Source organism: Schistocerca americana, chromosome 1 (assembly GCF_021461395.2).
Source record: "Schistocerca americana isolate TAMUIC-IGC-003095 chromosome 1, iqSchAmer2.1, whole genome shotgun sequence".
Taxonomy (NCBI): domain Eukaryota; kingdom Metazoa; phylum Arthropoda; class Insecta; order Orthoptera; family Acrididae; genus Schistocerca; species Schistocerca americana.
Genome location: NC_060119.1, coordinates 191,764,731 through 191,788,608, shown reverse-complemented (window position 1 = coordinate 191,788,608; position 23,878 = coordinate 191,764,731). Strand labels below are relative to the sequence as shown.

Here is a 23,878-nt window from a genome sequence, read left to right as displayed (position 1 = left end):
TTAAAAAATTTCTTTATAAGAAAACCTTCTTCCCACTTTTTCTACTAGAAACACATTTATTAGGAGAAGAGTTCTCACACAAATTTGTTCTGTTTATTATTCGAGCAGTTTCATCACTTCTCCTTGATGGGTACAAATAACCTTCACATTACTTTCACGCATGTGCAGAAAACACAACACCGATCTGTGCGTGTGCCGCTCGCGAAACAGTGAATATGATTTTCGTGAATTATCGTCAAATTTGGGCTCATTATTCCGCATACGACAAATGAGCTGTGGAGGCTCATAACAGGACATACCGTGGTATATGCCGCGACAAAGAGAGTGCGTACGATATTCTTAACGAGCTGTCAAAGATGACGTCGATTAACATCCGAAACAACCAGTGCATCAAACTAATGCACTACTTGACGCTTTTCCACGCCGGCATATAGAAACAGTTACAAGTCGCGGGCTCTCGTTCAGCTTAAAGCGCTCCATAAACTGATGGAGGAAACAGTCATATATCCATTTGTGATTGAATACGTAAGCATAGAGAAACGTCCTGTTTACACGATAATCATTACGGAGCATGCAAAGTCGATCTCCTGATACAGTATAAAGCGTAAATTGTAAGAGAAGCGCAGTAAAGAGGCACCGCGAACAACCTAGGATGTGGGGAGTAGACTACAAGAAAATTAGATTGGTTGCTTGAAATGTGCACTGACCACCGGTATTGTGGCGAAATGGCACTATTCTCACTGCGACAGCGCCATTCCGGTTAAGTGATAAATATTGTAGATGGATATGTGGCCGGCCGAAGTGGCCGAGCTGTTCTAGGCGCCACAGTCTGGAACCGTGCGACCGCTACGGTCGCAGGTTCGAATCCTGCCTCGGGTATGGATGTGTGTGATGTCCTTAGGTTAGTTAGGTTTAAGTAAGTTCTAGGGGACTGATGACCACAGATGTTAAGTCCCATAGTGCTCAGAGCCATTTGATGGATATGTGGGCTTTAGTACCTGCTAGATGCTTCGCACCTTCATGTGTATTAGTAGGGCTCAACCTTCCACAGTAGTTAACGAAAAACAGTGAGTAGAAAAGTACGTGAGCAGCCTAAGTAGTATCAGTTGAGTGTTGTGTTACATATTAGTTCTGCTGACACTGTTGTATTTTCACGTAAGCAACAAGAGATAACTCATATTTTTAATATTGTCATGTACTCTCATGATGGTTAAGTTTCAATATATTGACCGTACTTTGTGTCCAATTGTTTCATATGCAATTAACTGGAATCGTCTTTTTAAATCGAAGTGGAGCTTTGCAGCGCAAGACAAACGCGAAGACCAGCCACAATGAAAATATGGTTGCCACATCGTCAAGACATCCTATTTTGTTTATCGTGAAAATGAAGTATCTGTTCACCGTAAAAGCACTCAGTAATTTGATGTGAACGAAAAGTTTATAATTGTCTTCCAGTCAAAGGGTAGAGATCGTTCTTTGTTGGTCCAAATGGCTCTGAGGACTATGGGACTTCTGAGGTCATCAGTCCCCTAGAACTTAAAACTACTTAAACCTAACTAACCTAAGGACATCACACACATCCATGCCCGAGGCAGGATTCGAACCTGCAACCATAGCGGTCGCACGGTTCCACACTGTAGCGCCTAGAACCGCTCGGCGACTCCGGCCGGCTGTTTAAAAGAAACTAGTAACATCTTTCGACCAGTTAGTTAAGAAATAAACCTATTGAAAGACATTACTGTCTTTCTGGCAACCCTTCTTTCTCCTGTATTAACTGAAGACATCGAATGCAATTTCAAGAAAAGAAAGATGCAACCAATAACCAAGATCATAATGACAGTTTATGCCAGGAATTATCTCGCGTTCTTGCGTTTTGTGGAAGTTCATATCGGTGAAGTCCATTACGTAGCCACTGAATTTTCCGCAAACAGTGTTAATTTACACAGTCGCGTAAAGAGAGAAACAAGCCAATCAGAGAGAACACTTTATGATGTGACTTGTTCTGGCTCGTAGCTACACTGCTAATGTTTCCAGATTACAAAGAAAAATAATAATTCCCTGCAATTCTTTCGGTGTATTAAAACTGTATTTTTCTTCTTTTTTTTAAGAAATGTTTATGCCTCAGCCAGTTCATCGTTAGAGAATTTGTCAATTGAACACGAAGGAAGAAGCGTTCACAGTGCGAATTTTTCGTCGCTCTGAGTTTTGGAACTGCAGGCTGCAATTAACTACAGTATAAAGCTGTTAACTGTTAAAGTCATAAGTACACTACAACCAGGATAAATAACGACGAACAGGATAGATAACCTGAGTTACTCCTGGCGTATACAACTTTCAAATAACTTCCGGGAATTCAGCCAGGTAACACTTTCAGCGACCGCCGATATTTCGGCGGGAGAACACCCCGCCATTTTCAAGGCAAACTGCAACGGACAGGCGGCGTACATGCAAATTTAATACCTCGGTTCTCGGACCCAAGCAGGAAAGATAACACACACACACTGAACACTAGTGCCACCAAAGATGACCAAAGTCAGAGCTATCGATAGTGAGACTATGAATTCGCAGGTGAGGTAGCATTGAGTCTGTCCCTCTGTTTCTTGACAAGGGAGAGAGCCGGATTCCAAACAGAGTTTAAACAGAAACCTCCATCCCTGTTAACAAGGTTGCTCGCTAATTTAATCTCAACTGCCTCCCGAATCACACTGTCCCAATAGCTGGACGTGCATGCCAATATCTCGGTGTTATTATATAACATGGGGTGACCAGTATCCAAGCAATGTTCGGCAATAGCAGATCTATTTGGCTGCTGTAATCGTGTGTGCCGTTTATGCTCAGTACATCTGTCCTCCACGGTCCTGATAGTTTGACCAATATATGCCATGCCGCAGCTACAAGGGACACGATATACACCCGCCTTACGCAGTCCAAGATCATCCTTAACGGAACTCAAAAGTGCTCTAATTTTAGATGGAGGTCGGAAAACACATTTCACATCGTATTTCCGTAAAATACGACCGATCTTATTGGACGTGTTTCCTACGTAAGGCAAGAAGGCAGTAGACTTAGGTGTTGACTCAGAATTATCATCAATCACCTGATGTACAGTTGGTCGATAGCGCAACGCACGTTCAATCTGTCTATCACTGTAACCATTTTGACGAAATGTAACTTCAAGATGGGACAGCTCAGCTGGCAAAGTCTCAGCGTCAGAAACGATATGTGCCCTGTGTACCAAGGTACGAAGTACCCCTTCACGCTGAGCCGAATGGTGACAACTATTAGCTTGTAAGTACAAGTCGGTGTGAGTACGTTTCCTGTAGACTGCATGTCCCAATGATCCATCATCCTTCCTCCTAACCAACACGTCGAGAAAGGGAAGGCAACCATCCTTTTCCACCTCCATCGTAAAACGAATGTTCGGGTGGATCGAGTTCAGATGTTCTAGAAAGACATTCAAATTCTCCCTACCGTGAGGCCAAACAACGAAGGTATCGTCAACGTATCTATAGAAACAGGCGGGTTTTAAAGGCGCCGACTCCAATGCACGTTCCTCGAAGTCTTCCATAAACAAATTTGCGATCACAGGAGACAACGGACTACCCATCGCAACTCCATCTGTCTGCTCGTAATATTATTTAATGACCAGTATTGGACTGCGTAAGGCGGGTGTATATCGTGTCCCTTGTAGCTGCGGCATGGCATATATTGGTCAAACTATCAGGACCGTGGAGGACAGATGTACTGAGCATAAACGGCACACACGATTACAGCAGCTAAATTGCCGAACATTGCTTGGATACTGGTCACCCCATGTTATATAATAATACCGAGATATTGGCATGCACGTCCAGCTATTGGGACAGTGTGATTCGGAAGGCAGTTGAGATTAAATTAGCGAGCAACCTTGTTAACAGGGATGGAGGTTTCTGTTTAAACTCTGTTTGGAATCCGGCTCTCTCCCTTGTCAAGAAACAGAGGGACAGACTCAATGCTACCTCACCTGCGAATTCATAGTCTCACTATCGATAGCTCTGACTTTGGCCATCTTTGGTGGCACTAGTGTTCAGAGTGTGTGTGTTATTTTTCCTGCTTGGGTCCGAGAACCGAGGTATTAAATTTGCATGTACGCCGCCTGTCCGTTGCAGTTTGCCTTGAAAATGGCGGGGTGTTCTCCCGCCGAAATATCGGCGGTCGCTGAAAGTGTTACCTGGCTGAATTCCCGGAAGTTATTTGAAAGGATAGATAACGACAGACAGTTGGAGCCCAGATGTGTCTCCACTGTAGGCACATCTCCGGACCCATTCAGCTGCCAAGTAACTATGTCTCAAACACAAGAACTATAATAGTTTAGAGGAGAGTTTGATTTGTAATTTAGTTTACTATTATTTTACTATCCTCCTTTCTGTTCCTTTTTGAAGAGACCATCTGGTGATGTATTGGTGGCAGCCGATACCGGTAAAGCCAACGTTCGACTGAACCGCGGCTTAAATACCCAAAGACACAAAAATTACAATGCGGTCACCGTATTTCCGTAAAGCAGCGTGTCTTGTGGGTCTAAGACTGTGTTTCGCTACGCACTTAAAAACACCGTGATGCGTTCTAACGCCATAGGCGTCTGCAGACAGACAACGGTAACGCAGCAATGAGTAGCTTTGAGAGCGCGCGTGGACACCGGAGGCAGCGCAGCGGCAAGGTGGCCGTCGTGGCGGCTAGGGTGCCTGGCGTTGACGAGGGGGCGAGGGAGCGGTAGTCCAGCGAGAGGCGACGGCACTTACCTAGCATCTGGTTGAAGATTTTGTCGAAGTTGACTTCGTTCTTCTTCTCCAAGTACTTGTGCATCACGCTCCGCACGCTGAAATCACAAAAGGGATAGATTACGTTATTTTCTCCCCGTTGTTCTGAAAAACTATTAAAAAAAGTTATGCGAGTGCTGCTCTACAGATTGGAAATGTTTAAAAACATTCAGAAACATTGACTGCTGACAGAACAAAATGTGCCATATACACTGGTGTGCAAAACGCTAAAGAGGAAAGTAACTATCGCATGATTTATCGCTGACAGGGAACACAGCTCGATGGAACTCGGACCACACATAGAAATAACAGCTACAATATAGTACAGAAGGTGATGGAAAAGAATACGCAACGATACAAACAGAAACAACACTTTTATTCAAAGATAATAGTTACACTGAGGTCAGCGCGATTCTTGATGGTCCCCTGGAAAATACATGGTTGTTAATATGGTGTGTTATCACCGTGGACGGCCATTCGTGCTCTGTAACGTGCTGGCCACACCACTGGTAAGGAGCTGTATTAGGGTGTTCCATTCCTCCAACTGCTGCATGCCCGTTGGTACACGTGAACGTGCTGCTATACTTCTTCCCAAAGCCTCCCACAAGTGCTAAATGGAATTGAAGTCGGGGCAACGGGCAGGCCAGTTCACTCGCCGAATATCGTCTCGTTCCAAGAGCTCTCCCTCCTGCGCTGTTATACAGATGATTATCAGCTCTGTCCAGCACAATCGACGGAGGTACCACTAAGTACTTGGTAAGATAAAAACTGTAGGGATTACAGATCATACAGCATCGCAGTACGACACAATTCTCAAAAGATTCCAAGTGTCGCCTTTGAACATTACAGGATTTCCGAGCGCTGTTAAGTACAGAATATTTCACGCAGTTTACCCAGAGGCACCGGTAGCTCAGTGAGTAGCTTGTAGATCTTCTAGTGCGCAAGTCCCCTCGTTCGTTTCCAACTGGCAGCCACTTTCTTACTTCTGTTTAAATTCAACGTTTATTATCAAATAGAAATGTTAATCGACGTTTAGTTAATAATCGCATGAAAGTGAATTAAAATTTGATACCAGACGTGCGAAATGGAGAAACTTGTAATATTCTATCAGTAGAAGTTAAAGAAGTCTCTTAGGTGTTTCAAATTTCTGTGTCAAATTTTAACTTATTGTGCATAATTCGTGTCGTCTTACGATTTGTAATTAAAAATAAAAATATGCTGCTTTCAATTAAAAAATAGCGGTCAACATTTGTTAATATTGCCATTTTATAATAAACCTAGAATTAAAATGATAAATTGCTACAAGGGAGAATGTAAAACCACTCATTCCGTAAATGGAAAAACTTACATACTACACTCTGTTAATACGCTGAAAATTTTCTGTAGCTGTGTTCCGTTATCTTCGAAGGCGATTTTTTTTTTTTTTTTTTTTTTTTTTTTTTTTTTTTTTTTTTTTTTGCGAAGTGCGTGGTACTGCTTTGGGAAATGATGGACAGGTACTGACCTTCAAATATAATAGACATGAAGAAACTCGAACAGGGTGAGGGTCACACGACACAGCTGATGATGAGACCTTACGCTCGGCAGCGCCACTGCTTCTGTTCAATGTGAGTAGCCTATGTACTGGCACCGGGTTTCGTCCTCTCCCTTTCACAAGACACTACCCTATACATGCACCCACACTGAACAGACAATACACACCGCTCGTATCTATCGTGGAAATTGGCAACTGTGCGCAGGGGGAAGGAAAGCCTAGGCGGCTCAAACAACCTCTCTGTGTCTCCGGGGCAATAATACGATATAATTATGACTATTCAGATCAGCCTGTTATACAAACAACTACTCTTTCTGATATGCAAACATGTTTCAGCATTTTTGTGCATCATCAATGGGTGCTTTTTATTCAGTGTCGTAAAATACAAACATGTTTTACGTAACAATTATTGGAACAAAATGAAGCCTAAGAATATTTTAGGTCTGTTGAGATTATCTAGAATCTAGGCTACGTAGGACATTATTTACATTGTAAAGCTTTCCGTCTACGAGAGAACGATATTATTCTTCGTGTGGTCGATAATAAAATATGTACCGTATTTCTGTGCGTAATTCTACAAGAGATGAGCACGGAGATGAGGACGGGTACCACGGAAATAAGTGATGGCGAAATATCTTCGAGCAACAAAATTACATTTATACTTACAGTTATTTCTTACCTCGCCAACAAACCTTACAATTTCTTGTACGTGGCTGGACGTTCAGAGACCGTGAATAGTTACAATTGAAAGAAAACAGCCCTCGGTCACTATTTTTAACGAATTAACCGGGTTCCAACATTGCTAGGAGTGTCATCCTCAGAATTTAAATTAAATAATGGTCTATAACATAGTCACAGAATTATGACTAAAAACGTATGATACAGAGTAAAAGTACAGAATCATCGTGAAAGACTGGCAGTACGTATACGTCATTTATAAAATAATAAATATGACAAAAGGGCATTAGTCACAAAGATATTTAAGATAAAAAATTGTGATGGTGAGCCACTAAGGGCTGCTCGTTACTTACGCGGTTACAGGTTGCAATGATACTTAGTATCATACGTTTTTAGTCATAATTCTGTGACCATGTTATAGACCATTATTTGATTTAAATTCTGAGGAAGACACTCCTAGCAATGTTGAAACCCGGTTAATTCGTTAAAAATAGTGACCGAGGGCTGTTTTCTTTCAGTTGAAACCTTACAATGACATCATTTCGTCGCAGATGCCGATCTATATAAGAATGTAAAGAAAGTTCTACACAGCCCAAGATTCTAAAGAGCAAGGTACTCCTAACAACCACAACGTGCATAAAACGTTTTAGGCTTCATTTCGTTCCCATGATTGTTACATAAATCTTGTTTACATTTTAGAAACTTCAATAAAAGTACCCACTGATGATGGCACAAAGGTGCTGAAACATGTTTGTGTATTAAAAACGGTTGTTTGCACAGAAGGGGGTACGCCTACCAGAGCTTAAAAATCAAACGATAACTGCGCCATTTCAGTGTTTGTTACTTTGCACTGATACCGTGCTGTGGAAGCAGGCAAAAGGAATACCCGGGCAAATTCTCGTAGGTAGGATTAGTAGCGCGTGCGGAAGGTGTGTAGAGGTATAGGTGGTGTGGAGGGACGCGGGCTGACGGGCTGTGGCGCGCCCGCGGCCGCGGCTGTACACAGCAGCCGTGGAAGGGGTGGGGGAGGGGGCGGCGCCCCGTGGGGTCAACACTGCGGCGCTCATCAGCCGGGGTAAACAGCCGCCGATCGATGGCCGCCGCAAGGCGGGCGGGCGGGCGTCGGACCGGCCGGCAGCCGCTGCCCGCTGGACCGGCCCCCTCGCTCGGCCGGCGCTTCCTTCCGCGTGCCGCCTCACTACAGTCCGAGAAGCGGCCAGGTGAGCAGCCGAGCCCCTACTATCTCTACCCAGGTGCCCTCCCCCCCTCCCCCCAAGACCGCTCCACAAGACAGGGCTATACCGGCGGTTCATAATTCAAGGCCGACACAGTTTGCGCATACAGAATGTAGTCTGTGGGCTACTCTTGTATATGTCTGTCTATATTAATAATCAACAAATGTTGGCTATGGGATTGTTTAAAATGGTTCAAATGGCTCTGAGCACTATGGGACTGAACATCTGAGGTCATCAGTCCCCTAGACTTAGAACTACTTAAACCTAACTAACTTAAGGACATCACACACATCCATGCCCGAGGTAGGATTCCAACCTGCGACCGTAGCGGTCGCGCGGTTTCAGACTGAAGCGCCTAGAACCGCTCCGCCACTCCGGTCGGCCCGAACGGTTCTAGGCGCTGCAGTCTGGAACCGCGCGACCGCTACGGTCGCAGGTTGGAATCCTACCTCGGGCATGGATGTGTGTGATGTCCTTAAGTTAGTTAGGTTTAAGTAGTTCTGAGTTCTAGGGGACTGATGACCTCAGATGTTAAGATCCACAGACAGTGCTCAGAGCCATTTGAATTTTTTTTTTTTTTTTTCCCAGCTCGTCATTCCCCCTCCGTGCGCTGTCCTCTTGTCTGTTGGGGACGCCTGAGCCTGTTCCTGGCAGTGGTGACCGGGGGCTTGGTCCAGCGTCGATGTGATGGGGTGGTCTTACTGTTATCTAAGTAGCCAGAGTCTACGAGTCTAGCTTATGGGCTACTGACTTTCCCATTAAGACAGACATTTTCCATTACCATCTGGAATCAAAATTTGTGAAAAGACCTGACAGGAATCAAAACTTTCCGCAACATGCGATACGTAAGAGCAGAAAATAACCGAAGAAAATGCTCGCATTCTGTTCCTGGGGCAGTATCGCTCAAAGACCTGAATGCTAAAACGATTTCATACAATTTCTCCAGCTCGTAAAATCGAGTCAGCTGGCAGGCCTTCCCGGAAGAGGAGGCAAGTAATGTGTACTCTGGCAGGCAATGGTGATGTTCTACAGTGCTTTAACATTTCTGAAGTTGAGAGTTAGCGATCCTCCATGATAAATAAAGTTACGTTTCCAATACAGAAAGCCCGCAAACATTCGAAAGTGTGGAATTCTGTTCAAGCATTGTCTGGTGTTGTAAGCAAGCGTTGCGATTCAATGTGCGCGCACGTGCTCGCTACGAAGACACCCTTACTTGACGCCATCAGTTAGCCTAAAATGATGCTTAGAGAAAGAAACGGACTTTTCGAGTTCTTATTGAGGCCACTAAACATTTTTAAGCGTGATTAGAAGCTATTGACCCTAAACAACTACTGAGCTGTTTTCTCTTGAGATTATTGGCGTAAGTTGCTAGAAACCAGTTGGAGACAGTGTATCAACTGTTGGCGGTGTAGATTTTACCATCGCGGTAGGTTTCTGAACGCTATCAGATAGCAGGAATATAAGTTCTTCCACAACAACAAAAATTGATGAGATGGGATATGGTTACCTGCCATAAGAGTTTAACGATGCCATGGCATGCTTTCTATGATCTAACTGAACAGTTCTGAGGTGGTCTCTTGCGGTGACTAAGGGGTACAATTTTTCTTCTCGAGACCGTTCGAAACGTACTTGCAACGACATTCCCCAGGCTATCTTTTACTGCCTGCCACAATGTTTAGCGGCTCCTATTGCACACAACACAGCACCTGCACGCCGCAACTTTGCGAAACCACCACGACGAGCATTGCCTGTACTGCACTCAATCTTTACCCTCAGGCAAATGTCGCGTGACTTCGTTACGTGTGTGCACGTCTTCGATTCCCATTCATACAGGCGGTTACCAACCAGTACGCCACGGTACCGGAGAAGGCCAGCGTTGTTCTTACCCCAGAACAGAAAAAAAACACTTCGTTTAATGAAGAACCTAAATTGGTGGTCCACAGACAAAAGACATTTGTGCGAACATATCAGCAGAGTCAGCGACTATACGTCGCGACTTGAGTTAACCTACCAAAAGAGACGTCACACGCACACACAGCATTAGGTAGCACATGTACCTGTCAGAAAGACCCTTACAGGACCATAGCCATTACACGTCTGAAAAAATATCTGGTACACTTTCAAACATTCTCACGTTGAGTGGGTACCGACCGCGCACGAAAAGGTTTACTGTTTGTCCAACTGCGGCGAGAGCAGGTTCAGCGTTACCTCATCAAACACGTCAGCTGCGCGCTATGAGACATGTTACAAACAGGACGACTGCGTACGCGTGTTTTATTTGCTACTTGGCAAATTACAAAACTGTTGGAACCACTGTTTTCATTAGTCACTTTCGCTAGTGCTGTGGTGTGTGCGGCTGTTCCCGCTCCCCGTATGTGACTATTAAGCCAGAAACGAATTGCAACGTTCCTGTGGACCATATGACAAGTAAAGAGGCCACAAGTTAATCCATATTGGAACAAATAAATTTCGGAAACGTATGGAAACGCAACGAGGAGTAGCCTGGAGGTGCACAATAAAAACACGTGCACAATAAAATCACGTGTTTACTTAAACTATTCTTCAACGCACATTCTGTTTACTAATGAAGCACCGATCACTCAAACAGAGAAATAACTTCCAATAGTGTAAAATGGGAGGCTATAACTGAATTATGTGAAATATCTTTAAAATTACAAAGTATAGAAATTGCCTTGGACTGACGCCAAGATGTTACTAATATTACAGAAATATTTTTTTTTTAAAAGCGCTTGTTATCATAATCAGACGGAATGAATATAATTTTCGTGTCTTTTTATAAACGTTGATGAGTGCCTCATGATGGAAATACGTACTTCTTCAACCAGTTTAACTATGCCGATGACTGCTCTAGCTTAGTAGTCATGCAGAGTCCTAAGCCACTGAAAATGAGAAGGAAAAAGCTGTAGTGCCAACTTAACTTGTGTTTTCCTCCTTGTGCAGTTGACTTGACCCAAAAATTGACCACCAGACGCAGCTGACCTATTTTGAAAAGTAACCACGCGCGCAGTTTACCACTTCAAGAGTTGCTAAAATTTTAGGTCTGCGCCTAGTCGCAATTACCCGCCTATGTTTAGTTTCGCACAGAATTACGTCGGTATTCGAGATAAGACATCTCTCTCACCAATATAACGCACAGGAGAACGCTGCAATCATTGTTGCACGTGCAACTAAGATAAGTACGCACATTCAAAAGAAAGACACACGCATCTTTACACCATCTATACATTGTGGTAAAAGGTTTTTAACAATGTTAAGTGGAATACACTCCTTGGATTTATGTAGTTATCACAGATAAAATACGAGCAACGATGTGTTATTTAGTTCTTCAGAAACCAGACTGCATTTCTAAAACTCGTTGACATGAAAGAAGTGCTGAGACAGTGTTGTAGCATAATCCTCGCGTCATTTAATCTGTACATGGAGAAAGCTGTGAAGAAAACCAAAGAGATATTGGTTAAGGGAATCAAAACTCGGCGAGGAGAAATTAAAACTGAAGTTTGCCGATGACATAAATCTGTCACAGATGGCAGAAGACTTGAAACATCAGTTCAGCAGAGAGGATGTCGTCTCGAAAAAGATCTTGTAAGAGGAATGATAAAAATGTGAACACTGGTGAGGAAATTATAATTAAGAAAAGAGACACTAAAGTAGTAGACGAGCTCTGCAATTTTGGGCAACTCTACAACTGATGACAAAGTAAGTAAAGAGGATGTAAATTCCAGATTGGCAATAGCAAGATAAGCTTTTCTAAAGAAGGAAAATACATTAACATTGAATATTAATGTAAACACTACAATGTCTTCTTTAAGTGAAACGTGGACGATAAACAGTACAGACAAGAAGAGAATTGAAGATTTTGAAATGTGGTGCTACAGATGAATGCTGAGAATTATATGGGCACATCGAATACTGACCCGAAATGGGGAGAAAGTAGCTTTGTGGCACAAGTAACCCAAAAGAAGTTATAGTGACTAGGCAATATCCAGAAGCATCAAGGCTGGGTTAATTTGGTAGCGGAGATAAGTGTAGGGTGTAAGCACTGTAGCGGGTGACGAAAGCTTGACTGCAGCAAGTGGTTCCAAATGGAATCAGGTTGTCGTTACACATATATAGGGAACCTTGCACAGCATACACTACCGTGGAGACCTGCATCAAATCATTCTTCCGACTGAAGACTACTACAACAATCATACTAAAAAACGTATCGACACACTTGTTTTATACGAGGCGTGTTTTTTAAGTAAGGACCGTTTTGAAATTTTTATTTTTACATGAAAGCCTGTACCTTAATCTACTTTTCTACATAATTTCCGTCAATATTGAGGCACTTGTCACAACGTTGTACCAGTTTTTGAATACCCACTTCATAGAAGTCTGCCGCCTGATTTGTTAACCACTGCATCACCACTGTTTTGACTTCGTCATCGTCTTGAGGACGCTGACCGCCCAGGTGTTTCTTCAAGTGCAGGAACAGATGGTAGTCACTTGGCGCAAGATCGGGGCTGTACGGAGGATCTAGAGTTTCCCATAGAAAAAATGTGATGAGATCTTTGGTCTGGTTCGCCACATGCGGACGGGCATTGTCTTGCAGCAAAACGATGCCCTTGCTCACCTTGCCACGTCTTTTGTTCTGAATTGAACGGAGCAGATTGCGCAATGTCTTACAGTAAGCTGATGCACTTGAAGGAACACCTGGGCGGTCAGCGTCTTCAAGACGATTACTAATCAAAATAGTGGTGAGGCAGTGGTTATCAAGTCAGGTGGTAGACTTCTATGAGGAGGGTATTCAAAAACTGGTACAACGTTTTGACGAATTCCTCATAATTGACGGAAATTATGTAGAAAAGTAGATTAAGGTACATGCTTTCATGTAAAAACAAAATTATTGAGATCTTAGCACGTCTTTTTTTTAATTTCAAAACGGCACTTACTTAAAAAAACACGCCTCGTAAAATACGGCAAGAAAGGCTTAGCCAGTTAGACTGCTCAAACAATAGCAGCCTCGATGGTCAAACTCATGATGACAGAGATGGTTCGTTAAGGAGCCGAGTAAACAAAAACTGCAGCTTAGTCGGCAGGGATCTTCTTAACACTCGAAGCCCACGCCCCAGAAACGAATGTAGGCTACCCTCTTTTTGGTTCTTGCAATATAGATTAAGCAAGGAACATTATCCACAAAGTTCATAGCGGCGAAATATTACTATGGCTACTAAAACGCTAGATGAGACGCCAGTTCATCGAAAATGTGGCACGGAGGAAATTACTGAGAAGGGTAAAAGACTTAGTGCTTACACGGTCTGATTCGAGACTGCTGACGACAGCCGATCGACGTTGTAAGACTAGTAAACTGCACTATTTTATAACCTCTTGCAATTATGGTTGCATCGCTGAGGATTAAATAGCAGCTATAAAAACGTCGTAGCACCGTCTTCAGTTGCAGAAATTGATGCCGCTCACAGTTCTGTGTCAGATAGAGTGCTTGCCCAATTTCACAGCGGCTAGTGGTAAGTCTCATCAGCCGTGTAGTCTGCGCTTGCACGACTTGCGTGTGCTACTGCGCTGCTATTTATTCGTTGTCGTTCAATTGTTCAAACATACCGATAACACCAAAGTTATTTTACGAGTGTGTAAACTTAACGACAAGAAATAGCATGCTGTGTTAGAACCTCAGCAGTACCCACGATTGCCCAGATCGGCGATCATTATCGTGTAACGTATTTTGCAGAAAGTCACAATGCTGCAGAAAACCTGAACGTTTCCTGTGACGGGAGAGGGGAGGGGAGAAAGCTACACCTGGCGCAGCAAGCCACCTATTATTCCTTAGGCTGATGGGAAATCCACTTACCCGCCTTCCTGGCGACTCACAGTTCCTGAAAGTGCAGGTAAACTGCACAATAATGCACAGCTAACATTGTGACCGTTCACTGTAAATACTAGCGAAGGACGGCCTCCAATACCGAAATACGTCCGTAGTTATCGAAGGCAGCGAACGTGTGTCTAGTCATTACACACGATGTTTTCTGCATCTTATTCTGGTGTGACACGGCAAGGTTTTGCTATCTTCTTCAGGTCTACAATATGCGAAACGCCAAAAGATGAAAATGTCGAATGAATTAATAATCTTTTCGGTATTGGCAGTATGTTGAGATAATGGCTCCTCTACGACCCCACGCTGTTCAGGTAAGATCAAAACCATTCCCGAAACACAGATTTAGATGTGCGAGTGGTGAGGTCATTGTAATGAGAGTTCCTGTTACAGCTGACAAGCGCTGCATGTGGGAAACAAAAGAACTCTGCAAGGGGTAAACAAAAGGACCATCATTTAATAATAGCAGACTGGAGAGTGGTTGAATTGGCTATGAGCACTATGGGACTTAACTTCTGAGGCCATCAGTCCCCTAGAACTTAGAACTACTTAAACCTAACCAACCTAAGGACATCACACACATCCATGCAAGAGGCAGCGGTCGCGCGGCTCCAGACTGTAGCGCCTAGAACCGCTCGGCCACCGCGGCCGGCAGACTGGAGAGTGTGAAGTGTAAGGGTAAAGATATCGATCCACATTACTCTCCGGTAATTGCACCATCTCTGGTGTTCCCGTTGGTTCCAGAAACAGCTGGCAGCTTTTCCTATGTCGGGAATTACATCTTAACTCTGCAAACATCGGGAGTTGCGTAGAGTGGTATGGCAACTGGACAGGATGATTTATTGGTAGGAAAGTTGTTCGCGCTCGAATTATTCTCGGAACCGAGAGCTGGAAGAAACATGAAGCAGAAAATCTGAAATATTTAACGAGGCATGTAAAGTATATCGGAAAGACCGTTTACACGCCACAGGAGGAGACGTGTTCATTGCAGCCAATAAACATTTTGTTTTCACTGAAGCTGAAATCAAGTGTAAAGTTATCTTGACGCGTGTAACAGTTCTATATAAACTAAAGTTAATCATCGGATGTTTCTACTGACCACACGGTTCCATCGCAACAGTTATAGAATAATTTAAACGAAGTCTCCGATCAGTAGCGCGGAAACAACCCGATCATGTAGTTTAAGATGAAACCGGCTTTAACCAACCGAGTATAGACTGGGACGTTTAAGCGGTTGGTTGCACATGCTAAGGACAGACAATAAATTAGTTCCAACACGTTTTTTGAAAACGTGTCTTGAGCTAGTTCGACAGCCCACACGAAATGGAAATATTTTAGACCTTACAGCTACAACCCGCCAGATCGATTCGACAATATCATTATAGAGACAGTGATTAGTGAAGATGATAGAATAGCGAGGATGGTTACAAAAGTTAACAACTCAATCACGAAGGGTAGGGGAGTATTTATGCTGGAAAGAGCAGATACAGAGTTGTTAGCATTCCACATAAACAATGAATGGACATTTTTTTGTTGCCGGCCGCTGTAGAACGATACAGGATGACTTCGACAGAATTTCTATTTGGTATGATGAATAACATCTTGATCTAAATGTAGAAAATGTAAGTTGACGTAGATGAGTAGGAAAAGAAATCCTTCACGAACTCAAATGCGAATCCCTGGAGGGACGGCGACGTTCTTTTCGCAAAGCGCTATTAAGGACCTATAGAGAACAGGCATTTGCAGCTGACTGCTTAGTGGTTCAACTGCTGCCAACGTAGGCCTACACTGCGAGTAAGGACCGCGAAGACCGTTGTTTGCTGAGACTTTGTGACTATAATGAGAGCAGTTTAATGTATCTGTGTCAATTGAAAGTGTACTGCACTATTCACTAGCTGTTACGTGCCCTCCCATAACAATATGTGAATTACTTATCTAAGCCCATACGTACATATATATAGGGTGATCCTGGAGTGAAGCAGAAGGGTAAATGTGTCAAAAAAATCTAGTGAAAACGCGCTCTAAAACGCATACGTTAAGAGCTATGAACTATTCATCATCAAATTACCAAATATGCAGAAACCAGTCGCAAAAATCACGTTTTATTCATTCACTTTTGCAAATCGATTTCAACTGATTAACAGCCACCATCGGTGCTTTCAACTAATATGTGCCCTGAGTGAATAAATAAAACATGATTTTGCGACTGGTTGCTGCATATTTGGTAATTTTATGGTTTACGGTCGCTGCACGACTTGGGAGCCACATGGAGCCCACCATTCATCTATTCATCATCGTCGACACTGTGGAACAAATCTGTTCTGCTGCGAGCTGTTTGCTTTCCGTATTTTGAGAGCTGGTAGTGTTGACTAAAACAAGAAAAAAAGTTCAGTAGAGATTGGCTCTAAAAAGCATACCTTCAGGCTATGAGCACTTGACCAGTAGAAGAGATGTGTTTCACAGCAGCGAAGATGAACAAGGTATGCCATGTTTACTGGACTTCTTTTCCTTGTTTTGATCCATACTAACAGCTCTCAAAATATGGAAAGCAAACAGCTCAAAACAAAAGAGATTTGTTTCACAATATCGAATATGAAGAAGTGCTCATAGCTCTTAATGTAGCTATTTTAGAGTCCATGTTTACTCGTCCCTGAAGCTCTGTATCATAATCACGGAATCGCCCTCTACGTACGGGATGACGTCAAAAAGTAATTTACACGTAATTACGGTAAGCCAAGTAATATTTATTGAATACACACTTCAAAGTGACACAGATAAATCAAACTATATTTCAAAATCGTCACCAAGGCTCTGCAAACACCAGTCGGAACATTCTACCAATCGTTCAGTTTTTGGACGACAGAAAACGGCTCCCTTGCAGAAAACCATTCAAGATCGCTGTGTCAAAGTTCTCATCGTTGGTAAAGCTATTTCCAACGGGATGTTCTCCCTCGATTACATGGACATAATCTTCTGTGTTAGATCTCGATGGCCTTACTTTCCGATCAGCGTCACCCATGCCTGTACGCCCTTGGTCACATTGTTGGCACCGTTTCGCTACGGCTGGACTCGTCATTGCACGTGATCCATACAACGGAAGAACACGGTGAATCTGTGTAAGACTTCGATATTTTGGCCACAAGAATCGTACTTTCCTGCATACTTCAAATCTGGAGTACATATCCATTTGCCGCACCATTTCATCCCCACACTGTGGTAGGTTTGTCATCCTTACCGCACCAAAAATGTGTCTGAAGGGAACATATACAATCTTCTGACAGGGTACCACCCGTGTTGCGCGATGTTATTAGTGTGGCACAACGTGTGTTACTTTTTTCTAAATTCCCTATCCATATGTAGATTCTAGGTATCCGAATCTAGTCTCAATAGTGTATCTAGCAAAATTTAATCTTTACAGTATCTGGAGACCTCGCTAATTGCTGATGCGTGAGAAGACTCACACTGACAGTATCCTTTGCGTTGGTGGCTTATCCGAAACCAGAAGGCGCAAAACAAATACACGGCCAGTCACATTAATGCGACACCGCCCACGTTCGACGTCAACGTGCAATAACTACTCACAGTCGGCAGATGGCAGCATTACCAGAGGGTCCGGCAGACTCGGTGTAAAGCGGAAACGAAGCGATTTATCTAACGTCCAACAGGGCACGATCATTGGCTTTCGGGTCAAGGGTGGAAATATTTCGGAAAAGGCTATTTGTATACTGTTCTCGTGCCGCCATGGTTAAAGTATGCCATGTATGGCGAACTAACGCTGTCCAGTACCGGTGCCAAGCCAACTGTGTTTAGACCACTGACCATAGATGACAGCGGTGAATGACGGCTGTGGGGACGCGTACGGAGGAATAGACGTTCAACTATTGAGGAACTGATCATCCAGATGATCCAAGGAGCTACCGACGGTGTCTCCTCAACGACGACACAGCGAACTTTGCTGCGTACGGGTCTGTGCAGCACGCGCCGGGTTCATGCGCCCATGCTGACTGCTCTTCATCGGCGACGAAGGTTGGATTTTGCACGTCAATACCGCAGCTGGACGTCCACAGGGTGGCCTTTTCAGATGAATCACGTTTTATGCTCCACTCGACAGACGGTCGCTGGCGTGTACACGGTGAAGCGTCTGAAAGCAAAACCACGTAACAATCCTCAGAACGGTCCAGTACGGAATGCATTCCGTGGATGAGCTCTTCATTCTGCAAGGCACAATGAATTAACATAAATATCGGTCTATCCTAGCAAATCATGTCCATCCCTACATGCAATTCATTTTTCCTCAGCACGATGGCATCTCCCAGCAGGATAATGTAACGCGTCACGAAACTTTTCGCTAAATCATTCGGGAAAAGTACTAAAATTGAAAAGTAAGACGGCCAGAATCGACTACTGCGGAGAAAACACCGCCAAGCGGGGCACTCGTGCCTGGCTCCGACGTTGTTTGCAGCAAGTATGCTGCTAAACTAAAACATATTTTCTCTTGGCCTGCTTCAAACAACATACATTGTCCGTCCAAAAAGTTCCGAGACTGATTTTATTCCTGCCGTATAAGCGACGTCATGAGCGCAGTAACTACGGTGGCATTTTGAACTAACAACAGTAAACAGACGTGCATTCGACCAGTCACTCGTGAGCTGGCAGAGAGAAGTAGTGGACGTGGACCGCAGTGGTCATCATCGTTGTATTCATCGTTGTATCAGAAATCGCAATGATGCCGATGATGAGTAAGTATTTACGGAGAAGAAATGGCTAATGTAGTCACATCCTACGCACCCTCACGATAGAAGCAGTGTACCTGGTCTGTCTGTGTATAGAGCAAATTCTGTGTGCGCTTCTAAAGGTTTCCGATGCGTCTATCTGAGCGGGAACACGGGAAGAAGCTTGGTATTCACATAGTGGGATGTGAAAAACTGCCTAAAAACCACATACGGCATGGCCAGCACACCGAGCTCTCGTCGTTAATCCACCGTGCGGATTCGATCCGGGACGGACGTACCTCCCCGTCCCCGAAGCGGTCGCCTTAACACGCGCACTACCGGGCGGTTAATCGCAAAGAAGGAACATGTCTAAATCACGTGTTCAAAACAGTATCCAGAAGGTCTTGAAGAGAAAAATGTGTGCAAAATTTGTCCCGCATACCTCGACTCCCGATCAAAAATAATGAGGCGTGAACGCCTGTCGCTACTTGAGTGAAATGCGAAATACTAACAATTATTTCGTGGAAACATCCGTCGCGGAACTTGGTCTTATCGATACGATCCTAGCACAAAACGACGAAGTGCAGAAATTCACGTGAAGCGTCACTACTTTGGCGACATAAGCGACATTCAAGACACTGCGAGGCGCGAGTAGAACGACTTATATAGGAGAACGTTTCTGACAGTTTCACATGGTATATGAACATTCTGTGCGTTGTACTCAAATCGCGGGGACTATATAGAACATCTGAACTATTAAAACCATCATCTTAACTTTTCTCTACTTTTTAGTTTCCAATCTCGAAAATTAACGGACTGACGGGTGATAGACGTCAGGAAGACGCTACGTGGCACAGGACGGCGTCGCAGTGCATCAGCGTCGCGCCGTCCTCTGGACCTGATAGCTGAGTTTTATTTAGTTTAGATACAGAGTCAGCAACGATCTTTCTAAGCAGAATTACACGCTAACTTCTAGCATATGAGAAGGGTCTCAGGAAAACTATTTGAAATGTGCGTACGTCCTAGTGCTTAAGTGAAGAGCTTTAGAGGAATAACTGAACAGTTGATTGACTTGACACGTCAACGGAGCCTGGCTTGAGAAATTCTACTGGTGATTTTACGCCGCAATAGCCGGTTATGCATGCCTTGCCATTGAATTGTTGTAGATTTCTGACAGTGTTATGAAAAGTTTCATCATCAGTATTAACAAGCGTTATAGCACTGTACACGTCTTTTCGTGAGCTTCTGAATGTCGTTAAAAAACTACGTCTTCCATAAGAGGATAAAAAGGACGTACTTGTTAAACACCTCGTTGATACATTAACTGCGAAGTTTAAACACCAAAAAACTATTTGCCCCTCGGTATATCACCATTTCCCGAAAACCTCTTTTCGGTCATTTGAACCGTTAACGAAATAAAAGGGGTGCTGCTTAGTACGTAACTTCATATGCAATTCCGCTGCAATCCTGACAACATACGAGGCTAAGGAACAAGTCAGTAGGGCGCGCTATGCATAAGGAATGGATCGACTTCCGCCCGCTGCATCTTGAATCAGTTCCGCATGCGTAGCCGCTGAGTGGGCCGCGCCGTGTTTGCATACATCAAGACTACGTCACGCCGGCTCAGCAAGCAGCAGCTCAAGCGCTGAGACAACACGCCGGTGCACGCCACGTACAGCCCGCACAGGATTCTCTTTCCGCGGCGTACGCGAGACCCAGTCACCAAATATTGGTACAGATTCAGATTTGACCGATACCATTGCCTAGCACGCAAACACACGTGGATTAGTCGTACCAGCGAAATTGCTGTCTATTGTCTATTTGCACAGATGTAATTGTGGAACACCACTTCAACGAGCTTCACGACTGGATTTAGGACTTGCTAGCACACAGAACTCTAAAAAGCGGTCGTAACGCCGTGAAACTGCCATACGTATACGTAACCACGGGCGTACTCAAATAATGTTTTACCAGTAAGCCTCCGATTTGTAAGAATCGAACTTACATGTGTAAAACATCTTCAAACTTCTAATTACTTTACAAATGAGTTAATGTGTTAAATGCTTCACGTTATCCATGTATGTGAGAAGAAGATTAGACAAGATTTGAAACTATGTTTAAAATTCCAGAATGAGATTTTCACTCTGCAGCGGAGTGTGCGCTGATATGAAACTTCCTGGCAGATTCAAACTGTGTGCCGGACCAAGACTCGAACTCCGGACCTGCAAGGTTCGCCGGAGAGCTTCTGCAAAGTTTGCAGGGTTGGAGACGAGGTACTGGCAGAACTAAAGCTGTGAAGACGGGGCGTGAGTCGTGCTTGGGTAGCTCAGTTGGTAGAGCACATGCCCGAGAAAGGCAAAGGTCCCGAGTTCGAGTCTCGGTCCGACACACAGTTTTAATCTGCCAGGAAGTTTCTTATGTTTAAAATTTGTTGGAAGTCGCTAAGTGCTTTCATTAACAAACACTTGATGAATATAGTCTGGGTAACTTGTGCTAGCGTTTAAGCAAAAGCCAGTTCTTCACGTGTCTCAATGTTTATGATGTCATATCTCTTGAATTGTGTGCCTACAATGGCGTAATTCTGCAGGTACTTTCAGTGTCACAAATGGCGACAATGTAGCAAGCGATAAATTTTTTCCTTTATCATTTTGTGAACGCTGACAGCGAGGAAAACTTTCGTAAAGGTATGAAATTTTATGTAAAGTTCGGTGGAAATCGCTAAGCTCTCTCATTAGACAGTAATGGACGAGTATACCTGCGCGCAGTGAGTTACGCTGCCTCAGGTGGTACTGGTACACACAACTTCTGTCGTAACTCGTCTTACAGTGTCAAACCTTTGCAAGATTACTAGCGATCCGGCCCGACTTCGGGCGGGTAGCATTAAGTATCTACTGCCAGACGATTTGACTGGCGTAGCGTACAATGCTTTGGGGGTCTCGAATCAAATTATTCACAGAACAACGTTAAGTAAGTAAATAATATCACTTTCACATAACTTACGCGATATTAGCAGTGCACGGCGGAAAAGTCGTCTGGAGTCATCAATATTACGTGTCCCATATAGAATTGGCGTTCTGAGTGACATATCATGGCAATGATGGGAGCATGCAAGTAATACGTTCACAACCACCTTAAATAATGTATTCGAATCGCGAGTGTACGTGCGTGCGACTAGTTAAATATTTATCACAAGCTGGCTGGGGTGGTACGAAGGAAAAAAATTAAAAAACACGCATGACCTACATGTTTAGCTCGTGTTGCAGAATTCCTCGTGTGAAACTTACGCACTGCGATGCATTTGTTGAGACTCAATGTCGTGAACTATTTGTGGTAAATTGTTCAAATGGCTCTGAGCACTATGGGACTGAACATCTGAGGTCATCAGTCCCCTAGACTTAAAACTACTTAAACCTAACTAACCTAAGGACATCACACACATTCATGCCCGAGGCAGGATTTGGACCTGCGACCGTAGCGGCCGCGCGGTTCCAGACTGAAGCGCCTACAACCGCTCGGCCACACTGGTCGGCTGTGGTAGATGGTTTCGTTGTGCCACGCAAGGAATCGTGTCCACAACTAGATTTCATCAAGGCAAGCAGAAAGTGGAAAGCTGAGTCGTCTCCTGCGCTGCTGAAAGAGCGTACGACATGTAACCGACGCAAAGTTGCTGAAGTAGTTTTTCGGAAAACGTTTTACTTGAAGCGTAAGAAACGAAACACTACATATTTTAGGTTCGTATATTCTTTCGCTATGCCATTGTTCTCTAACGAATGCAGGGAATCTATTGTTTGAAAATATTTGAATATTTCACATTGTAAAGCTCACGTCACATGATGAAGTGGTCATCTTATCGTTACTAATCATATTTATTTGTGAGCTTGAAAGTTGAGTAACTCACTGCCCGTTGCTCGAAGGATTTCCTGTAAATTAAGAGTGTTGATTGCGACTGCAAACGAGAGACAAGCAGGAATTGATTGTCTGACATTTTATTCATATTTCGAAATGTGTCGCCAGTGAAGATTCGTTTACCAGTGTTCTGCGTAACTTGATAGTGTCCGTTTTCGTCTGTGAATTTGACAAAGCTCCTCATCGGAAACGACTTGTTTTCAATTTCCTTTATTCTCTTTAGTTTAAACTCGTTAATTTCGTGTGTTTTTATTTGTCAGGCGCAGTTCAGCGTTTTATTTACTGTGCAGCGCATAGTACCCTGTTTGCGCCGCGCCAGACATTTTCTTTGTGTCTGAACAACCACTGCAGTATGCAGTATTTACAGCCCCCCCCCCCCATGTTACTGCAGTAGCACATCACTCGTCAATTTCGTTCGTGTTTGTTTATTTATCACAGTTCCGCGTTTATTGAACGTCTAGAGTATTTAGTATGGACGAGATCTGTGATTGTCGTGTCCAAATGGGACACGAGTTCGAGGCCCTTCGCTCACAGCTCCAGAGGTGTTAAGCATCGGTCAAAGGCTTGAAGCTGCTGCTAATAGGCATCACTATGGAGGGCCGTACGTGGAGATTCGAGGCATGTCCAGCACGTCCCACGTGTACCCGAGACCGGCTCACTACTGTGGTCGCCTGGGTGTACCGCCCTGCACCGAGGTTGACCTCTCACCCGAAGGCGAGTGGGAGTCGATCCAAGGCGCGGCAGGCGGCTGAAGAGTTTCCGATGGGCCGATCGGGGGGCCTTCACGGTTCGTCTGACGAACAGGTTTCGGACGCTAGCTTCGACTGACGAAGTCCCTGAGCCAGATGTGGTCGATCGCTCTGTTCCAAGGGAAACTTCTCGGCTCGCAAGGTCTGCGCATTCACAGAGGGAGGGCTAACTGGTAATTGGGAGCTCCAATGTTAGACGCATAATAGCTGCCAAGGAAGGTGTACATACCAAGACGAGTCATTCAAGATGTGGAAAGGATACTTCCGGATGTCATGAAGAGCTCAGGGTGCAGCCAACTGCTGGTGGTGGCTCACGTAGGTACCAACGATGTTTGTCGCTTTGGATTGGAAGAGATTCTTTCGGGTTTCGGACGGCCAGTT

General features: G+C 44.1%; 1 protein-coding gene across 1 annotated transcript in view; it reads right to left on the bottom strand.

The window, feature by feature from the left end:
* Positions 1-23,878, bottom strand: part of LOC124593870 (G protein-coupled receptor kinase 1) — a 1,124,106-nt gene that overhangs the window by 776,522 nt on the left and 323,706 nt on the right. The window contains exon 2 of the mRNA XM_047132253.1: positions 4,779-4,855. Within this exon, the coding sequence (XP_046988209.1) occupies positions 4,779-4,855 (77 nt within the window). The remainder of the gene's footprint in view (positions 1-4,778; positions 4,856-23,878) is intronic.